Source organism: Mycteria americana, chromosome 3 (genome assembly GCF_035582795.1).
Source record: "Mycteria americana isolate JAX WOST 10 ecotype Jacksonville Zoo and Gardens chromosome 3, USCA_MyAme_1.0, whole genome shotgun sequence".
NCBI lineage: Eukaryota > Metazoa > Chordata > Aves > Ciconiiformes > Ciconiidae > Mycteria > Mycteria americana.
Window position 1 is genome coordinate 83,742,008 of NC_134367.1, and position 16,855 is coordinate 83,758,862.

The following is a 16,855-nucleotide window of genomic DNA, read 5'->3' on the forward strand; positions in this document are numbered from 1 at the left end:
CTTCATTTTAGCAAAAAAAACCCCAAACCAAAATAAATGAAGCTTAATTTTTCAGAAATAACTTTAAATTAATCATATCCTGGATAGCTACAGATAAAGAATATTGGACTGAACTGCAAAAAAATAGGGAAAGGAAACTGGGCTAAGTTCACAAAAATACTAGGAGTTCTTTTGCATCCCCACACTAGTTCTGCATAGTTTCTGCTCATTTCTCTTTTATTCTACAAGAAAAATATATTTCTCTTACTTTAGTGCATCACTTTAGTAATAAAAAAATGTTACCTCACTGGACATTTCTCACTATCCAGAGAACTTTGCATCAGTTCCCTTTTTATAGTGTAATATTTGCTTCTATATGAAAAATATAATTTTGCTTTTCTTTCTCAATAAACCTTCCCTTTCTATATTGCATTTTTATTAAACACAGTTCCTTAATACTATGATCTTAATTTTTTAAAAAATAGATTATCATGAATACTCATCACAAATTTTAACAACTGCATACTTGAGGAACAGAGCTGAGACACAGAATACTCATGGAGAAACAATAGCTATTAGAAACTCATTTTAAAAAACCTTATTCTTTTAATTGGTAGCTTTTACCATCAAAATATATTTAAGAAATAATTTTAAGTACTAAATCATTGTTACAGGCTAAAACTTAATAAAACCACAAAACATGTCCAGCAATAAGGGACCACTCCTCTCTCTCTCATTAAAAAAACCCAAACCCACAACACAGTAAAATGATGTTTCCTTTCCTCATGGAAGTATGTTGTACCGCTCAAATTTTTTACACTTTTTTCTTCAATACTTTTGTTTATAAAACATCCATGTATATTACCAGATGGAAAAAAGTAGTCTAGCATGTGCTAAATTTTAAATATCCACCCAAAGTCTGGCAAAGACCTTGCATTGTCAACTAATAGCATACAGACACTTAAAGCTTTACCTTAGCTCATGTGTAACTAAAAAGGATACAAGAATAAATTTATTTGAAAACTTTATGACAGAACAAGTAAAAATTTCTCTATCAAGCTGATTTTGCAGAACATAATCTTTCTAATAAAAGAGTATTTGCTTCTATTTTCTCAGTTCCATTAAAAGTTAGTATTTCAGCTACCAATAAAAAAAAAAGCGCAAAGTTGCACATGCTAAAGCCTAAGACCCATAAGTATGTTTCATTATATCTCCTAAAATAACACAAAGGATGGCATTCTAAAGGTAGTAAGAAGGGCCAAAGCCACAATTTTAAAGCACTCAGCATATCTATATTATTTAACATAATCAAAATCCCAAATGCAGATTAAAGAAATAAGACTTCTGATGAAACTTTAAAACAGATATAAGAACAGAAAATAATATTTAAGTCATGTGGTATAAGTCATGTGGCTCAGTCAAGTTTTCAGTTTTTTCAGACTAAAATAAAAAAAAATGGCCATTTGAGCAATTTAGGATGTACATACTGTTGCGTACAAATTACAGTAGAAGTACACTACGTGGAACTGATCACAGAACTAAGCGTGTCAGGTATACTTTAATTTGCTGAGCCAGTGAACCATACAATTAGATCATAGTAGTGAAGCACAAGTTCATGTTTTGAGGTTGTTATTATCTCACAGGTTGGAATTTACACCGCAGTTAAATTTGTAAGAAACCTTCCAATTACGAGGGACAAGGTGATTAATTTCTGCTTTGTTATATAACTAACTGCGCAATTACTCTTTCTTGCTATAGCGGTTCATGCCTGTGCCTATACATTTTCACAGAGCAAAATTACAAAAATTAGAAAGCAACATCTTGTTTAAAGTTATATTTATTTCTCAAGACAATCATTGTTTTCAAGAATATTTTCTGCTTTTGTAGACCTCTTCAGGAGGTTCTACTTGCCACCATAGATTCCTTAAGCAAGAATAGCAGTCACTTAAGAGGTAAGTTTTAGAAATGTTTGAAATTTTACTAGCAAAAATAGTCTTTTCAAAATTATGGCAGTTCCCATATCCCATCCCTAAAGTATTTTTCAAGAGCTTTAACCTCTAAGACGCACAAAAGTAGGAAATACAAAGTCAGATCATAATTTTTAAGAACCTTACCAAGCTTGCAGAGATCTTAGTCACTTCTTCAACATTTTAAAATAAAATCAGTGTAACACTGTTATAAATAACTGTCATGCATAAGTGGTCAGTGAACTTCAACACAATGCAAAGGCAAGCACAGTCGTGGCTGTGCGCAGAGTATCATAATGCAAAGAATTTGGAAAGGGGAGAGAAGTAAACTAGGGTGATCTGGAAGATGGAAAGAAGTGCTCTGGATAGGATAAAGGAATAGGAAAAGAATAAAGTATTGAATGCAGAAGAAGGAGGGAACACATACTTCCCTGGGAAATGCGAGATTAGGATAGCATACTGAAAATGAAAAAGGAATTGAAGGAAACCGGAACTAAGCAAAAAGATTTAAGAAACCCTTTTCTAGTTTCCATTCTATAACCTAGATTTTCCTCCCAACTTTTACCTCCTAGGTTTTTTTTCAGGTTCTCAGTTTCCCCTTCCTCTCACATTTTGAGGTCTGCTCGGGTTTGGGGTTTTTGGGTGTTGTTGTATTATTAAATTTTTTTAATCTGCCTTTCTAACATACTCTAAAGTTTATCATGCCAATGCAGAGCACAATAGGAACTCTCAACAGGGTGCACAAATTACAGAGCACTACTTACAGTAAAGAGACATCAAACACACTTTGACATCATTCCTGTATCAATCTAAATTGGCACAGTAGAATTTGAAAATGAACCCAATCAAGCATGACAGGCAGCCAAAAGGAAATCAGTGAACTTTTATGTAAGAATACAAGACACACAAAGGGGAGTCCAGTAAGGAAAATATGTTAGAAAAGCAGAATCCATTAGATTAAAATTATTTAGACCAAATAATAGTTACTATATTAATTTTGAGATTTTAACTACTCAATTCTTAATTTTCAGATATGCATCTCTGAAGAAAAGTACTGTCTTAAAACTTAGCATATTTACAGGTTATGCCCAGCCATAAAAATCTACCCACTTGTATGGAATTTTAATTGCCTAGTCAAACTGCGAAACAAGGAATTCTTGTTGAAATAGCAGTGAAATATATTCTTCATTCAATTAAATGATGAAATGTTAAGAGTCAAATAAGAAAGTCTTCAAATTTATTTTAGTACCTTTCTAAAATAAGTGGTTTCAAAAGTTTTATTTTCAATTTGTGTTCTTAACCAGTACTAAAACCAGAAACAAACGGCAAAAGATATTTCATCAGATCTGGTTAAACCGAGTTTTGTATAACCACATGTCTTGTTATCCCAACCATTTTAACAGTAGTTTAAATTCAACAAGTTTATTTCATTATTGCATATCTGTTTCATTTTTAAGTTTTCATTAAACCAACTGAAAACTGATTATTTGAACTGATTTGGATTAATCAGGTCTGACCACGTGTACACAAGCAGACTGCAAATGTCTGAACGGGAAACTTGCAAGGGAATGATTTGGAAAGGGATGTTGCAAAGGTAAAGTTTAAAGGGGAAAGCCTTGAACTATGATTTGAAGAAAAGGCCAGTAAACGAAAAGAAACTGGCCACACCAGGGCTGGTAGTCTTTTTTGTCCTAGGGAAGGAGCAGCTGACTTGAAAGTTCACAGCCTTTGTTGCAGCCAAAGTGAAAATTACCTTGCTCTTTGGATCTCCTGCTGGCTCTAAAACTAGAGGGATGTCCTGATCAGGGACCAAGCAGGGCGTAGTTATGTCCTGGAAGAAGCAACAAACAGTTCTGGTGTGGCCTATTTTTGGCTCACAGGTATTTGGAATCTAAGCAATGCTTAGTGCTTGCTCACTGAAGGTGGTAGTCCTAGATGATGAAGAGTGACTCCTCAATACCTTGCCCAGTCATTACCAAACAAGGGACATAGGGATAGGATGCAATAACTTCATCACCAGTACATACACAATATGCTAGCAAAAAATAACTATTGAATGGGGGTCTTCATTGCTAACATAACCTAAAAGGAAAATTACCATGGTCCCTAACTTCCCCTTACTTGGGTATGTAGAGTTAGTGAGCCAAACCCTGAAAAGATAAACAACATTCATATTCCACAGCACCTGTACGTCTCTCTGTCCTGAGCACAACTGATGCAACTGCACCTGTGGTCTTCAGCATCTAAAATGTCTCAAGGAAAAAGACCTAATCGAATTTTATCCTAGCTTGTGAGAAATAACTGTTGATACATTTCATGCTTCAGTATGTATTTTGGAACTAAACAGTAATAGAAGAAAATTAAACAATTATTATAGATCCCTTTTGCACATTAAGGCTGGCTAAATTCTGGTCATTTGGGTGCGCTTGTCACATTTCATTAAGACAGTGTCCATGCTGTGCAAATACTTCTAGATCCCAGCACCTAAAAAAACAAATAATGTGGTGGGTCTTCAGATAGGCATACTACCCAAACTTGGAAAACTGCCACATTATTTTGATCCCAAGAAAGCCATGAATAACAACATGGTGCTTATACTAAATATTTAACCTGTTAAAGTGACAATGATGAGAGCTTACTAAAACACAGTGGAAAGGAGTGCTTGTTGCTGGGGAAAACCATGGAGTTAAAATTGGAAGATTTTGCTGTACAGAAGAATTGGTACCTGACTATAAAGACAGACACATAAGGAAATTATGAAAATGAAAGGAAGGAATAGAAAGAAGTGAAAGGACAGTAACAGGGGGTGGCTGAGCAACACAGCAGTGAAGCTGACAAACAGCAAACAATTATGAAAACTAGTGGATCGTGGCAAGAGGATATCCTGTTCTCACAAACAAGGGAGAGTCATGAAAACAACAACAGAAGTAATAAACTCCAAGTAAGGCCATATTTACTGTCAGTGCCTGTGATTAGCTATGAAAATACTACTTTTTTCCTTTTAAGGCAAGCTCATTCAGTGGCTTATATCTTCTTAATAGTGTACAGTTTTCCCTATTTGCATATGCTTTCCAGTCAAAGATTGTTATGACTGATTACAGACAGAATAACTCCTAGTATGTTTACTAAATTAATCCTGTACTGTAATAAGGTATAAGTGAAAGTTCAGAGAAGTGGAACAATCTCAAATCAGTGATGATGATCCAATACCTTGATTACTAGCTATTGGCACAGTTGAGTGTGTGATATAGCTGAACATTCTGTCTCCTGAAAGCCACACATTTTAAGATGTGAGGCATCTAAACATTAGTATTATTCATACGGTGAAGAGTTTCTGTCTTTTGATTCCTACTTTAGTTTCTTTAAACCACACTAAATCCTAAGTGTAATGGAGTAAAATTTGCAGTTGTCTTAACTGTTCACCTGAAACAGCTCTTCAAACAGTGCAGAACATTATGCACTGACTATTTAAAAGACATAAATACATTATATACTTTCTTCCATTTTGATTGTCATTTATCCTATCTCAAGAATTTTAATAATTTCCTTTTATCTTTTTCTTGCTGCCTTGACACATCTCTTTTTCTTCCCACAAGACCTAGTGATAGGGTAGACATGAAAGATACAACTCACATATGGTTTAACAATCAGTAACCATCTTTTGTATGCTGTTCAAAAAGAAAGTGAGATAGCATCTTTATTTCATGACAACCCTCCAAAATTACTGAAATCTTTATATCTTGCATGGCAATGAGAGAATATTCTAAAACTAACTAAATAAATTCAACACTTATTTCTGCAGACCTAGAAAAATGCAGAGTAGTAGTGCAGAAAGTTATGAACTAGCATCAGTCTGACCTATGAGCAATTCTACTGCCTTTTTTTTTTTTAAAAAGTGTTAATACTGATATATTATATCAAATGTGCTTGTACTTCTTAAGTCAGTTGCAAGAAATATCCGAGACAGGCAAGACAGAGTAACCTTACTGGTGCACTGCACACTTTGGATGCTGTGCTGTTTTTTAGCCATCCTTAATGCTTTAAAGATATCCTGAATTATTACATAAACAAAGGGAATTCTCCAGAAATAAAATAAGTACACTGCAGTTTTCTGTCTTCACAAGCAGACACCTTGAAGGATACAGTTAAGCATTTATTACTAAGCTGACACATTAATAAACATTACAAGATCTGTAATACAAGGATTCAGTGGAATAATTTTAAAAATCTTATTACATGCATATTTTAACTATAAGACTATTTTCAAGCTTCATTCTATTCAATGTTTAAAACATACATAAGATCTAAATCCAGTCCAAACTGAAAATAACTCATTCACCACAGGCAATATTACCTTTTAATAATATAATGAAATGGGGGAGATAGGATAAGTTCCTGAATTACAGAGTATAAAAAATCTTACGAGATTTCTAATGCCTTATAATATTTCAAGAAAAAAAAATACAATTGAGTCATACTTCATAGAAAACAATTCAGTTTTAAATCAGTATAACTTTAAAAAAAAACCCTCAATGTCAAACATTTATAATGTAAAATTACAATGAAAAGTTAAAACACATACCTGTTGCCTGTTACTGGGCATGTATGGAAGCATTGTTGATACATGAAACATTAACTCATAATCTTTATAGGTAGTATAGAGGGAATGAGTTCCTGTTGAATCAGCTGAAAATGAATTTAATTGCAAGAAGGTCAGTAAAACAGAACATTCGTACTACTTTTTAGGACACCACTCTTTGCATGCTATGATTTAAATCTATTAATGCAATTTAAAACTTTTTTCAATAGAACAAAAACAGTTTGCATCAGCTAAAGATCTACTCTTTAGTTTCATATTATGACATAGAAGGGTCCTGCAAGAAATTGCCCGAAGAGTTTGCTGTCTGTGAGGCCTAAATGATCGAATTTTGAATATATTGGCATTTCATGAAAAAAAAGAACAAACACTTAACTACTTGAGCATAGGTTTCTATGATATATATTTTCAATGTTTGAAACATTAATAAGGGCAATTGACTAACCCTATACTTTACCAAAAATAAACTGATAATGCTACTTCAAATCTGACATTAACACACATACTGCAGATCAGACATTTTTAAAACATAAAAAAATCATACTACATAATACATTGTAGTATAATGTCAAATAATTTTATTGGGAATTTTCAGATCTTTTAAAATTATGAGAATATATTTAACATATGATATGACTTAATATTTTTATTTCTTTTATTTAGGAAGTTTGTTAACAGAGTTAGCATTTCAGAATGTTTACAGCAAATTAGATGAGTTTTACTCTGTAGTCATAAATTAATCCTTTTTATTCACCCTCTTTAATATGTCTGGATTATTAAGTAAGTACAATTAACTTTAAAGCAGGAGGTTGGGAACACCCTATTGAGTCAAGACAACTATCAATTTTTCTTCTCTTTTTCCATGTTCACTCTTTTTAAAATATAATTTTATATCATCTACACCAATACACATTCTCCAGCACTCTCTTCCACACAGTTTAAGGTTTGGGGGGTTTGTTTTAAATAGGAACCATATTCCAAAAAGAAACTGATTGGCCATATTAGTTCTCTGGTTAGAAGTATATAAACATACACTTAAGTATAAAATTCACCAGTAACCATACTGTATCTGCAGCCCTAAATCTGAAAATATTTAAGTGTGTGTATAATTTTGAACACGTTCATATTACAACTGCCTTCATCAGTTATGTTGTACGATAATAAAATTAACTTCATTTATTTATATTGATGTAATATAAATTACAGTTACATAAGAAATAGGGAGCATAATTTCCACTGAAGTTTCTTACTTAAATGTTGCTAAAAAAAGCAAACATTATTGCACTCCTCTATTTTAAAATCTTTCTTGAAAATATAATTGCATTATGACCTTTCCATGGCATTTTAAAAAGACAGAGTTTCGAAGAGATAGAAGGAGGTAATAAATTATATTGTGAAATACAAATATCTTCCTAAACGACACTGATCTCAGCAACCCTACTCCCTGACTCCTTTTGCAATTATATATTAAAGTCAAATTACCTTGAACAGATATTGCACAAAACAGTCCCTTTAAAAACTTATTATAGAAAGGCAGATTCTTTACCCTTAAATCGATGCTTTCCTAATACAACATCCTAACACAACATTCAACATAGCTGAATACTTTTGATTTAGCACCTTGTCTTTGGAAATGAGCTAGCAAGTTTTTCTTCTGAAATTTAGTCCCTTACTCTAAGCAAACTGAAAACTTCTAACTCAACAGATACTTTACTGAACGCCTAAGGCCCACTGTGATTAAATTTATGTAATGGTTGCTACTACAAACATTATTCTGCTGACAATTTTAGCGAAAAAAAACCTTATGTCTGGGCTGACATTTTTGCACCTCTTCCTTTCTGAACATTAGTTTTATTTCACAAAGTTTGAGGAAAATTGGCTAAACTTTTTTTCAGTTATGAAACATTTCTGCTTTTTTGCAGAAAAGCACCTTATACCAAGCAGAAGTGAAACAGCACTATTCCTCTGTATATATAAACTTGCAATGTTTCCTCAATTTCTTTCACCTTCATTTCTCTCTTTACAGGTATAGGGAAATTAAATGCAAATATAATCCAATTTATACATAGTCCAATCCATAATTAAAATCTGAACATTACAAATGAGAATATTAATGTTCCGATAATAATATTTTAATTCCTCATTTCTAGTAGATTGATATGTTTTAAAACGTATACTACACAAATTATATAGTGTTGAATTGGTAAAGCTTCCTCTAATTTTCTTCTTTCTTGATCTTGGGATTTAGAATTGCGTGCCATTAAAAATGCAATAAAGAAGGGCAGAAAAGAGTTTGCATTTAATACGTTCCACATGTTCTTCACATTTGCACTCAGTCTGGCTTGGATGGAGTTAATTTCCTTCACAGCAGCCCATATGGTGCTGTGTTTTCTATGTGTGATCAAAACAGTGTGGATAACACACCAATGTTTTAGCTATTGCTGAGTAGTGCTTGCACAGCATCAGGGCTTTCTCTGCTTCTCACACTGACCCCACCCCACCCTGGGGAGTATGCTAGAGGTGGGCAAGAGTTTGGGAAGGGACGCAGCCAGGACAGCTGACTCGAATTGACCAAAGACATATTCCATACCATATAACGTCATGCTCTGCAGTAAAACTGGAGCAGGGGCAGTTTTTCCATGGTAGCTGTTGCTCAGAGACTGGCTGGGCATCAGTCTGCTGATGGGAGGTGGTACATGATTGCTTTTGCATCTCTTGTTTTTGTGGGGATTTTTTGTTGGTTGGTTGGCTTTTGTTTTGCTTTGGTTTTTTTGGGGAGGTGAGGGTGTGGTTTTTTCCTTTCTTTCCTTCACTTATTGAACTGTCTTAGTCTCAACTCACAAGTTTTTCTTGCTTTTGCCCTTCTGATTTTCTCCCCCATCTTGTTGCGGGGTGAGTGAGCAAGCAAGTGGGTGAGGGCTTACCTGCCAGCCAGGTCAACCCACCACAACATTCTACATTGTATATTCCATAAGAAATGGACCAATTAATTTCTTATCAAAATATGAAACAGAACAAATGAAAAAAAAAGAACTTTTTAAAGAAAAAACCCACAACTCGTCAAACATTTGAGAATAGAAAAACTTAATAAATGTGAACCCTACAAAAACTGAGGAAGAAATATTACTGAAACATTATGCCTACCAAAAATGTAGCTACTAGAGATGAATGTATTATCCAATTATAAATATGACATGCAGTAATACTTGTTGTGCCGTTATATTAAAAACCCCAAGTATAACTCAAAAAAGATGATAATTAAGTCAGTCTTTTACATTTAATATAAAACTGAAGACTATTTCTTTGTGAACTCTCTCAATTCCATTCTGTTTGTTGCAAACTGTGAGAACGTATTATGGCAGGCCAATATCGTTAATGGCACACAGCATTTGTAAAACATTAAAATTATGTTACTGAATGATATGTACACAATGCCAATCAGCAATGTACATTCATACTGAAGCATGGCAAACACAGAAACTGAATTTGCTGACAGATCAGCATATATTTTCATATGTAAAAATTACTAGGTGATATTTGGTCATGCTCTGATTGGGGAAAAAAAAAGCAAAACCAAACCACCCCTTACTCCTTTGAATTTTTCATCCTTATTTATCAATTCATCCCAGAAGTCTGACATCCACAGTGTGTTAATAAATATTTCTACACATTAATTTGAAAAATGAGTTATTATTCTGTACCGAAATAGGATGCAATAGTCTCTGTCAAGCCTGAATTAGTAAAGTGAAACAAGCATGGATTTAGGCAAAGAGGCAACAATATTAATGAAAATAAATGTGGTGCTTACACTGGTTGACAGGGCTACGGAATTGCAGCTTTCCCACCTTGTAAGTCATAAATTAAAATCTGTCAGAGGATTCAGCTCACTTTTTTCACCATTCCTCACCACTGCTAGAGATGGAGAATGTGAAAGATTTCTTGAATTGTAAAAAGTTGGTCTCCCTTCATTGCAAAAGCATGAGGTTTTATCACCAACTTTGCACATCTCATTTCCCCCTGGAGATTGGCCTATGGACAGTTTATCTGCACTGGACACCAACTACAACATACACGCACTAGACACTTCCAAAAATTTCTAATCTGAATTAAGTCTCTCTCCTAACGGTGTACAGGAGATGACAGTCCATCAAGGGCACTACCAGTTTGATAACAGAAGATAAATCCTTTTATGACTATGACACTGATCAGTGTTCAAACGTACTATTAAAAAAAAATCCAGATGTATTCCAGTTGAATACAACTCCAACATCAGAAGATTGATGTTGAAGTAACAAAAACACGCAAGAGATTCCTAAGAACCAGGCTAGATCAGGTGGATAAGTGGCAGGAAGAACAGAGAAGCAAATAGGAGGACTTATCAATTCCCAGATCTCTGTGACTATCTGAGGCAAAAATTCCCTTGCAAGAAAAGAAGATCTTCCCTTAATTTCCTTTAAATACATCTTCTAAGCTTCCTTCTTGGCAGCTTATCTCTAACAGTTCAAGCAACTTTCCCATTTGATTAGAAGAGTAAGGAGAATACGCACACGAGTAGCAGGATTTAATAGTTTAAAAAGATGTACTTCACTAACAAAAATATTCCTTTTCTGTTATACAGAGGCCACATACAGTACATTTAAAAAAATTTCTATTTTCAGGATGTAATAGGCAAGCTACAGCAAAAATAAGGATACAAATCAAATCATAGCATAGAATGCTTTGGGTTGGAAAGGACCTTTAAAGGTCATCTAGTCCAACCCACCCACTATGACCAAGGACATCTTCAACTCGATCAGGTTGCTCAGAGCCTTGTCCAAGCTGACCTTGAATGTTTCCAGGGATGGGGCATCTACCACATCTCCGGGCAACCTGTTCCAATGTTTCACCACCCTCATCATAAAAAAATTCTTCCTTATAGCTAGTCTTTTTATCTATAAAAAGAGTACATTACAATAAAGTAGATGAATACCTAGATATCCTTAGATCACAGCTCATAGTGATCAGTTGTCAAAATCCTATTAAAACTACATTGAACTAAGAATGAGTTAAGTTAAAGTTAAGGGCACTGAAAAGCAGTGCTAATAAAGAAGTGTGTTAACATATCATTGACTTTTTTTAACAGCAATACTTCAGTTCCTATTTTTGCTACAAAACCCAAATTTGTACAATTAAATTATTATACTATTGCACTTAGGGGAAACTGAAAGAGCTGAGGAAATGGCAGTAATAACACAGTGGTTAGGTAGATGAACGTTTATCAACTGCCGAATGATAACATGCTTACTCTGCATGTGTGAGAAACTAGAAAACTTGATTGCTCCTCAAATATAAACATCAATATATATGTTGATTAAAAAGCAGCACAAAAGTTTAATTGAAATAAGGAAAATGGTCCCTTGTCATGACTCCATATTTTGAAATACATCTCTTTTCTTTTGCCTTTTTAAAGATAAGATGTTAAAGTGTAGCTGGGAAATTCTCAAATATATAAAAAATATCACTCACATAGTATGATTTTAACTAAGTGCAAACAAATGAAACAAGTTGCTTTGATTTTCAGTTCTACTAATGTCACAGAAAAAGTAAATAACCTTTCAGACAAGGTGTGATACATGCTTTTACCATATGCTTCATCTTCTTCATTTGCCATATAATCTTACTGATTAAAACCCAAATTCAAGAGGATGAAAAGACAAAACAGGATTTGCAGAAGATCAACTGGATAATTATAGTTTCTACCATAGGTCAGAAACATAACTTACTTTTATTATCCAGCTGAGCCCTGTATTTACTAAATCCTTTTAGCCGTACTCTCTGGCCCAGCAGATCCAGGAACTCTTCAAAAGCTGGTCCTGCCATCTCATTGTTATACATTTCTTCCTCTGTGCTTTGGCCTGCTTTGCAGTAAAGGATACCAATCTTATGTTGAAAACTCAGCTGAAATAAAAAAAAAAAAAGAAAAAGGAAAGGAAAAATTACAGAAGCAAAGGAAAGTCAATACTAGAAGAAATATTAACTACTAAGATATTAACATTGTTATAACCCCTAGCAGAAGTTATCTGAAAGTGAAAAAATAAGTGTTCTGATTTGGGAAATTAAGTCACCACAGAAAGAAAAAAAAAAACAAATCAAACCAAAACACAAAACAAACCAACAACTATCTTGAAAGAAAACTGGACTGTCACTATACAAACACAGATAAAAGCAGTACATGAAGACTTTTGACTTAGTCAGTTATCAATAAAGGCACACTCTACTGCATGTTATAGTACGAGAACTTTAATTGGCAATTTTTGTATAACTGTCTTCTCTCTCAGATTCAAAACAAGGAGAGCTTATTTTACCTTATTTCTACCCTTTAAAGTTCTGCGCAGTTCAGTTAAAACAGGCCCTCGGAACAATAATTTCTGTTAAGTGTAATCTTTTGCCCTCCCCATAAAATTGTCCATTGTTAAAAATTATTGCCCATTTTCAAAATATACTTCAAGCTAGAAATCAGATTGCAGTTGAACAGTTCTGTTAAACTAGAGTCTCAATTCTAGAACATTAAAAAGAGATAAATGACTTCTATTAAAAAATAAGTATAAAAACCATAACAAGTTAAGTATAAAAGAGTTAATTACTTCTTGAGCAGAGTATTGTCTTGTTTTCTTAGCTTTTATGCATACTTCAGATGACAAACAGGAAACCTCCATGTGACTGGATTAGTCCTATTATTCTTAACTGACAACTTTTAGAGCTTCACAAACTGACAGAGACCATCAGCCACACCAGATTCCCTTAAGACATTTATCTATGTAAGACTTAAATCAGCTCTCCAGCTGTACAGAATTCTCTTAATCAAATTTCAGGATTAGTGCCTAAAATGTGTGTTATGCAAAGACTGTATATATTCCTATTAGAGCAAAGGTGACAAGAACAGTCGGCTTCACCTTAGTGATACATAACACATGGTCTGCCATGTTAAGTATATTGTAAAACTCAAATCCATAGACATGCTACTGCACCAATGTTTTACCACAGCAATTTTGAGGAAAAGCTACAAGATGAGAATAAAAAAAGGTCGAGTCAAGAAAACATACACACATGAAAGAAGAAAGTGTCAAAAATATCATTCCAGACTTCAAGTAATCCTTAACTTTCCTCTTCAATAAATGCTGCATTTCTCCATTGTAAGTGGAGAGTTGTGTATAAGGCAGTTGCCAACAGTCAATTAAAAAACAAAACAAAACCAAAAAAAGAAAACCACTACCCAAATCCTCATCACCCCTGGAGAAATAAAAGCTTTCACTACGCTTTTACTAACCTAGTCTTCTGTGCTTTCATGATGCTACTGCTTTTTTAAGCTAGTATTCTTTGTTTGTCTCCCACGCAATTCAAGATTTAACTTGACAGCATTCTTGGTTTAACTATTTACCTTCGTGCACAACCAACACACAAAAAATCCCCAAGATATCCAAGTTAATGAAGATTTTTGAAGGCCATAGATAGAATCATTGACACGAAGAATCTCATGCCCAAAGGGTAAATTGTATTAAAATGAAGTAACAGGGAAATGCTAGACTATTAAAGTCAATAGCAAAACACTTCATAACATCAATTGGGCCTGGTGTTCTTTTCTTACTATGAAGTTAAGCCTATCAGTGGGACAATTTCTTTTCATTTTAACTAGTACAAACAGGCCTAACTCCATGATTTCAGCAGGTCTTATATTCACGGCAATGCACACTATAGAATTTGGTCTACTGTGCAGAAAATCTGCAGCACAGCAGGAATAAGAGTAATGTATGATGACAGCCCTTCCGCCTCTCTGGTGAGCCCCAATCCATCCTCTCCCCTTGATAACCGCTTTATGTAGCGGTGAGCCCTTGTGGAACATACTCTGGCAGGAAACCATTGACCAGGGAACAGTTAGGAACAAAGAACAGGCTTAGTAAGGACAGGAATGAGGAATGATGCTGCAATAAGGTTTCACCTGGGCAGCACAGAACACAGAAGAACTAGGAGCTGTGCCAAAGTTTGATGCAGAATGGGAGGGATGACCATCTGAAATAAAAGGAGATCCTGGGTTATGGATGCACTGTAGGAGCTGCCTGAGTCAGACCGCTGAACTCTGGAGCAGGGCACGGTTAAGATACCAGCTTGTTCTTGTCATTTCCTTTTGACTGGCATTAGGTGCTATCCATTCAAAATGGGGATCAAACAAGGCGCTTCCTTGTTTGATCCCCATTTTGAAGCACTGCCTGGAGAGAGTTAAGTATTTAACAAAAGGTTCCAGATTGCACACTGGTGACTATTTTATTCAGTGGAAAGCTAGCACAACATTTCATGGAGGAAACTGGAAGAGAACTGGTCATATAAACATCAGATTACAGGATGCAGTGTGTTACTTGACACTTCCCAGCAGAGACTTAAAATGATTGTGAGCACACTGCCACCTCTATCCCACCTCTGTGTCAAATAGTTTAGTTTAAACCACAGGGAATTTAAGTTAATTTCCTTGACTTCACACTAGAACTGAGGAGTGGAGAAGTTAAATGCTAACCGAGCCACCAACAAGAGGGGCAACAACTAACAGTAAAGAAGCAACCTGGGCAAAATATTCAGTCTAGAAATATGCAGTCACATTCCTTCATTCTTTCTGAGGACATCAGTCATTCCCAAATTTATTCATGAATATCAATATAATTTCAAACAGGAGTGAAGTATACCTCTATCTTCCAAAACAACTACCATCTCATGGTTTTAAACATTGTCCTAGGAGACGTTGAAGATGAGGATCTGAAACTCTCCAGCCCAAGGAAGGAATTAATCCTGGGTTTTCACTTCATGGACAAGTACTGTAAACACTAGGCAACTGTGTACAAATTTGATTCTACCAATACCACTATTCCTAAACAAGGCAGCAGCTGCAAGCTCATCTGCAGTAATCTGAACCTCCTACCCGTATGCTAGCAGCAAACATGACTATAAAATCAGAAGACTTAAGCAAAAGAACTCTCATGCCACTATCATGGGGACTGTGGAGAAGCAGAAATGGAGGTACCTTTAGAATGTCAATGCTTAAGAAAGAAGTAACTAAACGAGCTTTGGCGGGATCTTTTTATGTGGTGCATTTAACTGGCATGAAAAATTATCAGAATATTTAAAACTCGCAAAGTTTGCCAGTTTTGAAATGGTATCGCATGCTTATTCAAGTCTTTTTAAGTAAATAATTGCAGACATGGTTCTGATTTCATGATTTCTAAATTAGAAATCTTACATTTATGTAACACTGAGAACAATTTAATAATGTGACATCAGAAAATAATTTCTAAACCCATTTAGCTAGTTGGGTATATGAAATGTATTAAAGGTGCATAGCAGTCCTTCCTGACTCAAAATGACTATGTTCTAGTCAGAATCACTCACTACTGAATCTTGGCATCTTGTCATCTTCTTGTACAGTATACATTCTTTATCACGTAGCAACAACTTGTTGACTTTCATCCTGTGAAGATTTTAGAGTTTTTCTGGCAAGGAACCTCAAGAGATTAGACACTCAATAGCCACTAAATAACACTGCAATCAAAGGTCCTAATTTATTTGGGCTTTTTGTAAACTTCAGCCTTTGGCCTAGAGAGAAGTGAACATTCCCAGAGGGATGTGAGGGGAACCAAAAAGCATATATACAATAAATAACCGTTAGGAGAAATGGGGAGGGGGAACTAAGGGAGAACTAGAGAGGGGTTTTAAAAAAAATAAAAATCCTGTCCAGGTTATAGATAAATAGTTGACTTTTCTTGTAAATTTACAGCCAAATCTAATGCTGATCATCATATGCCAGAATAAATTGGGAAAATGCAGATTCTTTATTTATATATTCATATTAGGTCAACCATCCAATTTGCATCTACTTTCTACTGTCATTTTAGAGACAAAGTTTTAGCCACACATTTCCTCCATAATCCGTACTAGATTTCACTGGAAACTATGAAACAGGTAGAAAATGAAATCAAAACACCGAAACAGTCTTCAGTCTGCTGAGGAACTATGCAAACATTTAATACACCACTACGCAAAATGAATATTATTCTGGTGACAGTATTAATCCTCTAGATCATGATTCATATTTTTAAATTCATGACACTACAGCCAGTCATCACCTTCAGTTGCCAAGCATAACTTTTTATATTTGCTTGATTAATAAACTGAAAGCATCAAGTACTTAAAAGGATTAAAAGCATAAATGGATCTCATGCCAGTTCTATGCACAGCTTTCTGTCTATGTTCAAGTAATTATCTCATAATAAGCAGCACATAAGATACATTA

General features: G+C 34.6%; 1 protein-coding gene across 7 annotated transcripts in view; it reads right to left on the reverse strand.

The window, feature by feature from the left end:
• SIPA1L2 (signal induced proliferation associated 1 like 2) overlaps positions 1-16,855 on the reverse strand; it is a 154,763-nt gene that overhangs the window by 60,946 nt on the left and 76,962 nt on the right. For 5 of the 7 annotated variants that reach the window (XM_075495893.1, XM_075495890.1, XM_075495887.1 and 2 more), the window contains 3 exons: positions 12,306-12,480; positions 6,529-6,632; positions 3,700-3,777 (listed from right to left, as the gene is read on the reverse strand). In XM_075495893.1, the coding sequence (XP_075352008.1) occupies positions 3,700-3,777; positions 6,529-6,632; positions 12,306-12,480 (357 nt within the window). The remainder of the gene's footprint in view (positions 1-3,699; positions 3,778-6,528; positions 6,633-12,305; positions 12,481-16,855) is intronic. The other 2 variants (XM_075495892.1, XM_075495891.1) reach the window with 1 other exon arrangement.